The sequence below is a fragment of the Sarcophilus harrisii genome, chromosome 2 (genome assembly GCF_902635505.1).
Source record: "Sarcophilus harrisii chromosome 2, mSarHar1.11, whole genome shotgun sequence".
In the NCBI taxonomy this organism is placed as follows: Eukaryota; Metazoa; Chordata; class Mammalia; order Dasyuromorphia; family Dasyuridae; genus Sarcophilus; species Sarcophilus harrisii.
Genome location: NC_045427.1, coordinates 431,370,630 through 431,384,294, shown reverse-complemented (window position 1 = coordinate 431,384,294; position 13,665 = coordinate 431,370,630). Strand labels below are relative to the sequence as shown.

The 13,665-nt window shown below is 43.3% G+C and overlaps 1 protein-coding gene across 1 annotated transcript in view; it reads right to left on the bottom strand.

Annotated features, from left to right (window-relative positions):
• Window positions 1–13,362, bottom strand: part of VSTM2L (V-set and transmembrane domain containing 2 like) — a 90,776-nt gene extending 77,414 nt beyond the window's left edge. The window contains exon 1 of the mRNA XM_003756997.3: window positions 12,799–13,362. Coding sequence (XP_003757045.3) covers window positions 12,799–12,916 — 118 coding nt within the window. The 5' untranslated portion in view covers window positions 12,917–13,362. The remainder of the gene's footprint in view (window positions 1–12,798) is intronic.
• Between the last annotated feature and the right edge of the window lie 303 nt (window positions 13,363–13,665).

Genomic DNA, 13,665 nt, shown 5'->3' with positions numbered 1-13,665 from the left:
CTAGAGCAAGTTTAGGTTTTCTTGGTGCAAGAGAAGGTATTTAAAAGTGAACAAGTGTTTTGGAAGGTAATGGGTTACAGAGGTCTCTGACCAAATCCTAAATAGCCACTGGGCAATAAAGAGCATTTTCATTGTGTGGTCCCTCCTATTGTTAAGATTTTTCCTGGGTGGGCTCTTAAAGGATTATGATTTCCGCTTTTGTCCCTCTCATATTGTAGTCAAGTAGGCACAGAGCAGATACTTGATAAAGACTTTTCAAATGAATGAATAATGACCAAACACAGACTATAATGTGTGTATACATGTATGCATATATGTACATAGAGAGATATGTACAATACAAGATTCAGAATCCACACAATGCAACATGACAGATACAGAAATATAGATATGGATACAGACTCCACTGATGGCTTGCTAAGGGTCTGAGAATTGGATGCCTCCCCAGTTCCACTAATTGACAGCTTTGAAAAATGCCTGTTCCCTTCCGCTCTAAGCACTGACCTCACAGCTGCTCTCCTCATGCACTCTCAGTGATGAAGCTCAAGCCAAGTGTACCCAGGGAAAGCCAGTGGTGAGAAAGGCTGACAGAAAATACAAAAATCAGCTCCGACCTGTGTACTCAGGAGCATTCACACCCTAAATATATGGACTCAGGAATATCTCCCAAATGTAGCCACTGGGATCTAGTGAGCACACAGCCCCCCAAAAGAATGGCCACATAGTCACACACACACACACACACACACACACACACACATACACACACACGCCTGCACACCTCAATCTCACACCTCAGCCACTACCACCACTCTCCCATCACACAAATTCAGGCACTGAAGTCACACATCTCTAGTCACACACACACACACACACACACACACACACTCCTCTAAATACACACTCTCTGAAACACCCACCCAGATACATAGACACAGCACAGGCATAAACCCACACATGATACAAACTCCCATACTCCCACCCCTGTTGCCATGCCTACCTGGTCACCCACCCCTAGACACATATACACAATTACATGATCGGAGAACAGATAGATACATCCCCCCATCATATCTACCCAGGCTCTGAGAAGGAACTGTGAGAAGTGTTGAGGGCAGCAAGTGAGGGAGTAACTGTTCTCTGCAAAGATGCTGGAAGATAAGGAAATGCACTCTCTTCCCAAACAATAGGCAACATTTTTGTAAGAAGGGGCAAGAATGATATTCCCTCTCCTCTTTTAATAAGATCTCAAATAAAACACAGTATATGTTGTCTTATTCTACCTATACACCCCAACCTGTATCAGAGTATAATCAGAAAGCCATAGGAAGAATGGTGAAAACAGTACTGGCCACTGATTTGAAAGAAAAGTAGTGTTGCTTAGTGGATAGAGTGCTAAACTTGGAAGCAGAAAGGTCTGTATTCAAATCTGCCTTAGACACTTATTAGCTCTGTGACCCTGAGTAAGTTACCTAACAGGCAGCTAAATGGCATAGTGGATAGAGTACCAGGTCAGGAAGACTCATCTTCCAAGTTTGAATTCAACATCAGATACTTAATCGTTGTGTGATCCTAGGCAAGTCACTTAACTCTAAATGCCTCAGTTTCCTCATCTATAAAATGAGCTGGAGAAGAAAATGGCAAATCACTTCAATATCATTGCCAAGAAAATCTCTAATGAGATCACAAAGAATTGAACACAACTGAAAATGACTGAACAGGTCACATGTACCTCAGTTTCCCTATCTGTAAAATGAAAAGGTTTCAGTTGATAACTTCTAAGGTACCTTTCAGCTTTAAATCTATCATCCTAACTGAAAATCACAGTTCTAAAACTAAATGGGGTTTTAAAGACTTTAACAGGTTTAGAATGCTTAAGCATCCTGCCGAAAATCATTCAGGTAGTAAGAAGTAGAGGCAGAATTTACATCTGGGGCTCTCTGACTCCAGACTCATTACCCAGTCCTCCCTAAATGACCTCTAGGTAAACTTTCTAAGCCTCTAATTCTCTGCTGTAAATTATCAAATGCTTGAAATCTGAAGGTGTGCTTAGAGATCATCTACTACAAGCAGAGAGGTGTTGATGTTGGTTGGTGTTGAACTTGTTTTTCTTTCTTTTTTAATATTTTGAAAACTGTATTTCAATATAATTGGTTTTCTTTGTAATCTCATGTCTTGTTTTATGCATTTAATTTTTTCTGAGAAAATTTCCATAATCTTGAATCAAATGCCAAAAGGGTCCATAACATATCATCTGCATCATCATTACCATCTTCATATTGACATAATGGGTTTTCTCATTAGATATTCACAATAACTCTCTGAAATAATTATTATACTCATTTTACAGATGAAAAAACTGAGTCTGAATTATTTGCTCATGGTCATACAGCTAGCAAGTACGGGTTTTTTTTGACTCAAAATCTAGCACTCTATTTAGTATATCATGTATCTATTGGCAATTGGATATTGTGTCTATTTATGTTTTCCTGGAGTGGGGGTAGGGGTATGGTTGTATGTATGATTATAGATATAGATACATCCACATGAAAGGACTAAAACAGACTTGTTAATCTGTTGTTATATGGTTCTGATGATTAATTCAGAACCATGTGTCTTTGGACCAGCGAGTGGGAGGAGAACAGAAATATCTTTAGTGAGCATGAAATTATAAGTCCCTATATAGGAATCCCAGATGGAACACAAGATATGTGGATAGAACTTTAGTCTAGTTAATGGTCTATGGGACCTTAGTCAAGTCATTTTCCCTCTCAGCATCAGCTCTTCTTTAGAAAAATAAAAAATTTGCACTTGATATGCAAGGGCATTTCTGCTCTGATGTTCTCCAAGCCTCTGTTTCTTTCTAGCTTTTGCATTCCCACATTCTAAAGAGCATGGGGAATATTACCAGAATATATTCCCACTAACTCTTAGATTCTTTAATATTCTTCAAAGATATGGCACCTCTTAACAGAAGCTATTTTAGATCCCCCAAGTTATTAGGGTTCTTTCTTTCAAATCATTTTTAATACGTGTGTATTTATATGTATATATGTGTATGTATACATATATATATGTCAAGTCATTTTCCCTCTCAGCATCAGCTCTTCTTTAGAAAAATAAAAAATTTGTAACTACTCATACACACATACACACACACACACACACACACTTATGTGTTACATGTTAGATCCCCACTCCCAAGGTGACTTTGTACAGTTGTTTCTTGAGAACAGAGAGAGTTGTGTGATCCCAGTGCCCAACACATAGTAAGTGCTTAAGAAAGACTAGTTGAATTGTAAAGACAAACAGCTTTGAAAGACTATAATCAATCATAGTTTACAGAAGACTGATGATAAAGTACGCTATCCAGCTCATAACAGAGAAGGGATGGCTTCAGGGTACAGAATATGTTATACATTTTGGACCTGCCCCATGCAGGAGTTTGTTTAATTTGACTATGTGTATTTGTTACAAGGGAATTTTTCTCCTCAATGTCAAGAGGTGAGGAGTAGAAAGGAGAAAAAATAAATGCTTGTTAATTTGGAGGGGAAAGGTTTTATGCAAAAGGAAAGAAAAAAGGAATAGATGGTGGGAGGAAAAGAAAGGAAGAAGGGGAAGGAAGCTTTTTGGTTTGGGGAAAAATTAAAAATAAAGAGCACAGGAAAGGTCATTTGAGACTTAGGTTAATGAGGATGTACAAACTGTGGACAGGATAGTCTTCTCAGAGTTAACTGGTTAAGCCCTAGGGACTTCTGGAAGGGAATCCAGTAGGAACTTTCTCTGGAAGAGAAGGATGGAGCTCTGATAAGAGACCACTGACTATGAAAGCCTGAACCCAGAACTTCTTTAGAAAAGAACTTCTGTCTACCCACACCATTGGCATCTTCTAGACCCACTTGGGTTATAAACTCTAAGTGTTAGTTTCCTCATTTGAAAATTGGGTATGGTATTCCTATTACCTTGTTTTGAAATACAAATAACACAAATAAAATGATATGTGAATAACAGCTATTACTACCCACTTAGCTGTTAATGTTCCATTCACCCTCAAATTATCTCTTATTTTCTTAACTGTTTACATGTTGTATTCACAGATAGAATGTAAGCTCCTTGAAGCCAGGGAGTATTTTTCATTTTTGAACCTGTGTCATCTTGGGGTTTACAGGCTAGGACCTTGCTTAAACCCAAATCACTCTGATTCTCATAAACTGACCAACAATAAATAGGTCCCAAGCCAAACCCTACTTGTTCACTGCTTGGGTCCTAAATGTCTCAGAATGAAAATAAACAGCCATTGTTTCTGCTTTGGCCAGAAATCCTAAGAGAGTCTATGTCTGTCTGTCTGTCTGTCTCTGTCTCTCTGTCTCTGTCTCTGTCTCTCTCTCTTAAGAGAGTGTCTGTCTGTCTCTGTCTCTGTCTCTGTCTCTGTCTCTCTCTCTCTCTCTCTCTCTCTCTCTCTTTCTCTCTCTCTCTCTCTCTCACACACACACAGACAGAGAGAGAGAGAGACAGAACGAGAAATAGAAACAGATGGAGAGAAAGAGGGAAACAGACAGACAAACAGACTAGGTAAAAAGGTCATTGTCTGCTTCATTTCTTACGTAGCTTTGATCAATAACTGGACGTTGTCTCAGTTAAACTGAGACTTGTTAAAGATCTTAACTGTAAAAGGCCAAGACCTCCCACTGCATCCAGGGCCATCTCCTGATCTATATCTTGCCACTGGACCCAGATGGCTCCAGAGGAAAAAATGAGGCTGGTGACTTTGCACAGCCCTCACTTAGTTAAATCCAATTCACTTGCATGTCATATTATCACCTCCCTGATGTCATGGTCCTCTTTGAGAATGAAGGACAAACAACTACTTAATATAAGCTTGTTGAATTAAATTGAAACATACTGGCACACAGTTCCAAAAGTATAGCCAAACAAATCAAGACACAAAAAACATACTTGAAAACCCAATCATACAAAACCAGGTTAACACCCACATAATCTCTCTATTCTCTTCTTCTTAGTCAAAAATTCCTAGTTATACAGACATACAAACATCGATATGCTTGTGTACCTGTACATACATGTGCACATGCACACACTCAGACAAGCATATACACACAGAGTCCCCCTAGTGGAGAGTCAGGTCCCCAGACCCTAAACATTTTTACAAAGGGGCGTATTATCTTGGAGGATGCTGCTGCATTCTTAGATCCTTGGTGAATCAGGCTTCAGGGAAAATACATGAATCCACTCATATGATGTTGGATAAGGCACCCACCACTCTGCATCTCAGGTCGTCCATCTATAAAATGGAAATCTTCATATCTGCTCTGCTTCCCTTGTACTCCTTCCCTGTTGTGCAGTTTGCAAAAAGATAGAAAAATGGAAAGTATCTGGGAAGAAAAGCACTGAGGCAAATGCATAGGATTATTATTAATATGGCTTAACTGAATCTTGTTAAGTACTGTCAACAGCAAAGAGAGGTATCATTAATAATTAAACTGTTACTATTAATTAATCACTCTAATAAGGATAACATGGTTTAGGTACCCACCAGGTATCTCCGTATCTTCAAAGAATAATTTCTTGTTAGCAGCCATCATAATTGCCCTCTCCTGCTTATCTCCCTTGCCTTTCCAGCCTTTTTTTCTATGCTGCCTTTCGAATTTTCATGCCCCATCCTCTTATAGAATCCCAAAGTTGAAAAGGGCATAAAAGAAGATGTTCTAGTCCAACCTTTCATCCACTACAAAAATCCTTTCAAAGGATCACAGTCATCCAATTTCTATCCATCACTTTCAGGAATCAGGAATTCAATACGTCATAAGGTGTTTCTTCCATAGACGGACAGTTCCAACTTCTGAAACCTGCTTCCCTCTAACTTCCATCCATTGAACCTGGTGGTTCTGCCCTCTGGAATCAAAGAGCACAAACCTCTTTCATATTCAAGCTCTCCAACTCTTGAGACTGCTCTGTTTGTCTTCTCCAACCTTTCTTCTCCATCATCTCATCCTTCCCACCTCCTCAAAAGTCTCCTCAGAGGTTTTAACCCCCTTGGCCTCTCTCCCCTAACCCAGTTCTCCTGCATCCCGGCTACAATGATTCTTAATTTCCCATTAGCTTAACATTTCATCTCCAAAACACTCTTTGCCAACAGTATGAAAAGCTGGCTGTCTGAGCGGGCTGCAAATACCTAGAAACCATCTGGCCCACACCCGGCTTGGCTTTTGGATATTGGACAGGGTTCTGGCCAAGGAGTCGACTTCTTCTCGTAATTATGCAATTGCCCTTTTCCCAATGAAAGTGCCATGCCTGAAGTGCATCTGAATGCAGAACTGACAGGCAGAGCTGCCGATGACTGCTTTTTGAACACGAACTGGAGCACACAATTCCTCTGACCCTCGTTACTGTCATATTAGTGGCAGAATCAGCTCAAATTTGCCCTGTAAATTACCAGTCCAAACCAACTAATTCATAAACTATGAGAGGAACTGGGTCTCAGCTCATCAGGGAGCTGAAATTAACCCTGGAATCTACAAAATGCTTCTGGGTTTGGACTCCTGGATTAGCATCTTTGCTGAGCATATTTCTTTGTTTGAATCACAGGCTCTTTAGAGCTGAAAGGGAGCTGAGTAATCATATAATCCAATCCTTTCATTTTACAAATGGGGAAACTGAGGCCCAGAAAGGGGATATGACTTCCCTAATGTCATAGTGGTAGACATGAAATCAGAAATATCCTTCTGGTTCCACTTCCCATTCAATCATATAGGAGCAGCCCTAGGAAGAGGGGAAAGAGTCTGGTCAGCTTCTCTTTCTCATCTCTCTATCCAGCAACATTTCTATAGGTGAACAAGGACTGGGTAGACTTGCCTAGGCAAGAGTCAGGGTAGGAAGGAAGACGAATGCTGAAATAGAATCTATTTTCTGAGATTCTTTCATGGGAGTCCCTTCCATGATGAAACTCGGAAGATAAGACTTGCATAGGATTTAGAAGTCAACACCTTCAAAGAGAGGTGTCTTCTTTGGTCTATTCCAACAGCCTCTGAGGAAGAGGAAAAAAATCCCTTCTAAACTAGCTTCCAGGCAATGAAGTGACTGAAGAATATAAAAGCATCACCTCTCCCTGACTATCCCCGAGAGTTATAGAAGATTTTATTTTTATTGTGTTTTATAATTACAAAAGACTTTCACCAACACTATCTCATTTGACTATCACACAATGCTGGGACTCAGATTGTACTCTAATCCTGACATGGATATTTACCATGTGATCCTGAGCAAGACTCTTCATCTCTCTCATCCTCAGTTTTCTAATTTGCAAAATGAAGCTAGTAAAGGCACTTCACCCAAAAGGTAGATGTAAGAATCAAATGTCACAGCAGATGGGAAATGCTTTTCATTTTACACATGAGGACACAAACTCACAATTGGGAAAGAACTTGTCCAAGGTCACACTGCTTATGAGCATTGATGCTGGCATTCAAATCCAGTCTTCCAACTCCTCCAACTTTTATCACTATATCAAAGTACCCAAATCCCCCCACACTGTGGGGAACTCTTCTTCAGACAGTTGCAAATTAGCCTTCTACCTTAATTTGGCCTGTAAACTTTGCTATTTCAGAAGGCTAGTCCAGAGAGTTTACAGAAGATCAGGAGTTAGGGTGACCAACAGTCATAAAGGAATTTTTCAAACTGAAATCTTAGGTTGTGTTTTGGGAAAAACGGAAAGTAAAAAAACTCAACAAGATTACTAATAATGTTCTTTTAAAATGCAGCTGATACTACTGACATACCTTTAATAAGGCAGAATGCTTTTGTTTCCCAAGCATTGAAGAGGATGAGTAACATAGAACCATCCCTATTTTCCTGTCCAGTCATTCTTGTGATCAACAACAAACACTTTCTTCTATAGAGGAGTTACAAGTTAAGGAACAGAAAGCCAATCATCCATATGGGGCTCAAGCATATAAGTTGTATTTCATAAACACCATGTGCTAACTCTTGGATTAAACCAGCCAAAAGTAAAGAGTGAAACACAAGTTTTCATCAAGAGGAAATAAATTTTTAGCTAAATAATCCAAACAGTCGCTGGTTTTGAGAATGCTACAAATCAAAGGCTATTATTCTTGTTCCAACAAGTAGGATTCTCTCTGCAGCTATCTCTCATCTTCAACCGTAGGGATGGGAAGAAATCCCTGCTTTTGTATCTGAGATCCTCTCTCTACTGTCAGGAGACAGTATATGGACCAGCTGTCATAAGAAAGGTAAATGGCTAATGTCTGCTTATTTCAATAAGACAAGCAGTAGATTATTCATAGCAATTATTCACAAACCCTTCACTCCTCTTTGGTTGTTTGCAAACTTAAAAATGTGCCCAGGGGCCTTAGCAATGGGTGAATCAGCATAAATTAAAACAAACTCCTAGAACCAAAATGGAGCAAAATATCTCTAGAACACAGTGATTTTGTGAAGGATCCAGCCCCTAAAATCACCAGCTCAACCAGATATCCTTTCATCTTTTCTATCTTAAAGCCAACTGCTTTCATAACAACCTTGCTACCTGCCAAGCTTATTGTGTCCCTTGAAAGTTTGTTTTTGGTTGCTTTGAGGCCAGGCATGGGCCAGTATAGGCAACTAGCCCCCACCTGACTGGTGAATTAGAAACCCGCTGGCCTCTCCCTCTGGTTTGCTGCCTGCCACAGCAAGACTTTTCAAATAAAAATTCTCTATCATTTTGGAAATGTGATAATTCCCCAAGTGTTGCTGGCTGCCGCTCCACCTTCTTTAGGGGAAAGGCCCGTGTAGCTATACGATGGGAAAGGTGTCAGAAACAATTGCAGTGAATGACTTAAGGAAAAACACATCCGATGGCCAATTCCCTACAGAGGGCTAGAAAAAATCCAGCCCAGTGCAAAGTGTTTATGAATGTAATTGATAGAATAATCATCAGTGTAGGAGACAAAGGAGAACAGATTTTAACATCATAACCTTAGGGAAACAGAACTCAATTTTCTTCATCTCTGAGCTACCAAACTAACTGGTTTATTGATGGTAAGATACAATTTTTTTTTTTGCAAATGAAAACAAGAAACCTAGATAGTCATCTTTCAGCATAAGCTGTTTACCAAATTGTTCGGGGTTGCTCCCTCCCTGGCTACACACACACACACACACACACACACACACACACACACGCTGGATTTTCAAGTATTGGATACAGGTTGAGAAAAGATCCAGCCCTGGCCAAATGATACTCCCATTCTGCCTGCAGAGGGGTGCATGAATAATTGAAAGTGCTGGACTAAGGAAAGGGGGGGATGGACAGAAGGGTGAGATGGAAGAAGAAAGATGTTTGCTGCAATGGAGGCACTTCAGTGCCTCATGGGGTGCCTCTGAGGCAAGACTTCACCATCCAAACCAAGACAGCTGGATCTCTCCCTCTTCTGTCAAATGACAGTGTTGTGCTAGGTGATCTCAAAGGTCCCTTCCAGCTCTAATATTTTATGACTTAAAGTACCTAGAGGCAAATCTTGGCTCAAAGGCAAGAGACTGTGAATTATCCTTTTCCCTCTCCCCACCCTGTTTCTTGGAGATGATTTTAAAGCCATATTTCCCTCCCAAGCAGGGCTGACTTTATCCAAACTGTTAGGATCAGCCATCCAGTGAGAGTCCAATTGCAAGCCCATCATTCCCAAGCTGCTTGTCTTGGCACATAGTAAGCACTTAATAAATGCTTTTTCATTCATTCATTTATTTATTCTTCCACCCTATGGGAAAAGCCTTTCTTAAAAGTAGTCAAATAAGACAATTATGACAGACTCTTCCCCATATCATGGAGTTGGTGGGGCAAGGAGGAATAAGCAGTTCACCAAGAACAGATGGGGTTTCTCTGAAGATTGTCTTTCCTTACAAACCTCCACAATAGGGAAGGAAGAGTTGGTTTGCTGGTCTTTTGAATGGGCTCAGAGTCCTCAGAATATAAAGCTCATTTATTTATAGGTCTGATCAGGGGGGTTGAGGGGATATCAATGTCTAATGATCAAGCGGACTCCACCAGAGTCCCCAATTGACATTGCTTAAGAACTTGGGATGGCTTTTTAAAGCCACTTTCCTTCCACCAGCTATTCCACATTCCCTGATTCAGCTAAGGACAAGCAGAGCAGAGGAATAATGAAATGATCAGGCTCCAATCTGCTAAACAGCAATTTCTGGGTCTTTTTCAGCACACACAGCTTTTATCAAATTGGTATTCTCCTCCTGAACACAAATGGCTTATTAGACATGACCCACTTATTCGCAGCGTCTCAGTACCATTAATAACAGTTTCTTTTGTGATTAAGTGAGTGGCTGCAAACCCTTCCTCTGGTATAAGGCTCCCTGGGCACTCCCCGTCCTGGTAGAGGTAGATTACGTTCACTCCTTTGCAACAACTATTTCACGACTTCACTGGCCAGAATTAGCTTTCATTACGGTGGGGGCAAATTCCTTCTAGCAGATGCAAATGTCTGCCCTCTTCATTTATTATTAGCACCCAAAGAAGAATCCACTCTTCTTCTTGGTCAAAAGATAATTTATATGAGATCTACTTTGTTCCCAAATGCGGGCTCTGAGCCCAACTCTACTCTTATCCAAGACTGTCATAGGACTCAGAAATAACAATTGTGGCTCTGGATCTTTATTTAGAAAAAAAAACCTACAAATAACAACAATATAATACTTAGTATAGTCCCATAATGGTTTGGCTCTCTTGCTCCCTTCATCTCCTCACTGTTCATCTCCAGGATAGCTGCTAGTATTGGAGTAGTGCTAAATGTCAGAGGCACACTCCATAAGCCTCTTGAGGACTTGGGACTATAAGGATAAGCTTTGAGTACCCTCAAGTGCAAGTGCTAACTAGGCAATAGGGAAGAGAGTTTTACATTCATAGTGTTAAAGGTTGAAGGGAAAGTAACCAGAGATATGGTGGAGGGGGAGTGGGTAGAGGTGACAGATTTAGGAAGGATGTGTCAATTTCAGAGTCTCTAAAATAAAGAACTGAAGAACTGTGGTTCAGGAAGATAATCTTCCCAAAACCTGGTCTTATTTCATTAACTTGCTCCAGATAGATTAAGTCCAGTTGCTAACTTGGGTTTCTCTTCTACCAGGATAAGACCTTCTAACACTGTGACATCTATTTGCCGCTAAACATTCATTCAGACAGTCAAGAATTGAGGGTTTCCAGACTTAAGTCCTCAGGGGTCTTCAGAAATGCCTGAACAGCATCCTCTGCCCTCAACTTTAAGCCAGGGTTGTTTCAGGCTAGATTTGGAGGTGAGGAAAGAAATTGGAAAAAAAAACCACTTTTCTCCTAAGGTTCTCCTCCAGCAAAGAAAGACACTAGGCACACACTCTCTCTTTCTTTATCAGCTTCGGGTTGGTTATCTCGCCTGGGGCACAGTGTCTTTCCCTAACTCTTACTGAAACTCCAAGGTTTACACCTAATCTATTCTTGTCCCAGCTCCTCCGAAAAGCTCACAGAGTAGGAGAGATACCTACAGAGCCATTCTGGTCAAAAGTGGGGATCGTACTTCCCCAAAATACAAAGGCATCAAGCAAAGGACGAGCCAACACAGCCCCACAAGAAGTCCCTCTAATCTTTAAGCGGCAGTTTTCCCTCTGGCTGCAGTAGAGTACGGGAAACAAAAATCAGGAAGGACCGGATGAGTGAAGCAAGCCCAATCCCGAAAGGGGAAGCCCAGGGGACTCCTAACTTGTGGAAGAGTATGTCAGGCTCCTGGATAAGGTTCTGGAGAGGCCCCGACTACTACTGCGCCGCCTAACTAGTCAAAACCCAGTCGAGGCTCAGCCTTGGGTTGGCCCCTGGGGAAAGCAAAAAACCCAAGTTTGAGCTCTAGGCTTTTGCACCTGGATCTGGGGATGAGGATGGTCTCTTCCCTGGGATCTGAGTTTAAGACACAAAGATGAGCATTTCGGCTCTGCAAGCCATGCGGGGTCGGGGGGAGAAGGGGCAAAGGGAAAGCTGGAGGAAAACCTATCTCCTTTCACTCGCCAAGGTACAGCCACCCAGACCCCCTTTCCCATGGGTTGGGGAGTACTGCGGCTCTCCAAGACTGGTACCTCGTACCCAATCTGTACATTCCAGAGACTTGAAGGATGAGGAAGGAGGGGAGCCTTGGCTGGTCTCACTCGTTATTTCATGGGGCACAGGAGAACTGGAACCAGCTGGGACTACCCTCCCTCCCCTTTCCAGCTCTGGCTTCCTCAGCTATGCACGCGGCAGGGAGCTTGTTTAGGAACCGTACCCCCCCCCCCACACACACACACACACTTTACTCTTCAGGGCACTGAAATACAAGCAGAGGGTGGGGTGGAAAAGGGGCAAGTCCTGGCTGGGAACCCCGGCTCAACTGGCATTCCCAGAGTCGATCACAGTGGGAAGCTAAGGGATGGTATATGTGAAGGTGGGGAGGAAGGGGAAGCCCTGGCCCCTAGGTCCTCTTCCCAAGGTAGGAGAATGTATTCGGACAGGGACTCGGACATTCCGCTTAGTCCACTAGTCTTGTCTCCCTCCCAAAGCACATGAGTGCGTGACACCTCCCCAGTGCTAGGGCTCCCCGCCCCCGCCCCCCACCCCAAGCCTAGATTTTCTCCTCTCAGGGCTGGGATCCCAGGTCTCAGTAGGGTACTAAGAGAGGAGGTAGGAGAGGGGGAGGGGAACGCAGGGAAAAGGTGGGATGGGGCGGGGCAGGGCGGGACAGGGCTTGGGGGTGGGGGGTGCGGCGCAGACCTACTCACCATTCCCCGAGATATGATTGTCCCAAGGAGCTTGTCCCCCGGGCCTCGTGGCGCCGCTGAGTTGAAGGTAAAGTCCCAGGGAGTGGAAAATCCCCAGGGTCACAACGAATGCCCCCATCTTGGCTCCCAGGGCGGGAGGGGGGCGGGGGCTCGGGGAAGGGGGGCGGCTCCGGGCGTCTCACATGGGGGAGCAAGAGCTCCAGGCGCAAGCCGAACCTCCCACGGAGACAGCAGCCACCGGCAGCCGAGGGGGAGGGGATGGGTGACAGACAAGCCCCTTAGAGAGAGCTAACCCCAAACCCCAGAGAGGGGTCCCCCCCGCCAGTTTGGTTCCCTGGCCTTCACAGCAGCCCCGGTGCTCTCGGCTCCCCGAGCCCACTACACCCTCCGCGCCTGTGGCAGCTCCAGCAGCTCTGGGGATGCGCGCCCGACCGTCAGCCCAGCCCGCCTGCCGCCCCTTAGACTGCGGAACTCTTCCCTCCAGCGGAAGGCCACGCTGCTCTCGGGCGGCGGTGCCGCGTCCCTCCCTGAGCCTCCAATGAGGTGGCGGAGGGATCTGGGGCTTGATTTATCATCAAAGTTTTTCCAAGGCTGTAATTTTTAAAGCGGTACCAACAACTTTCCCTTAGTTGGCCTCCAGCGGGTACAGAGGAGGGAAGGGAGGAAAGGATATAGGGAGGGGAGCTCAGGGGCGTCTCCCTAAGCCCCGCAATGGAGAGCATACACTCCACTCCGCTGCACACACTGGTTTCAAAAGGGTAAAATATAATCGAACAGGTCACGACCAAAGCAATAAACCTTCCGCGCTCCGGGCTGTCCCGGAGACCTGGCACACTCTGTAATTACGCTTTGCGATCCGTGAAGGGG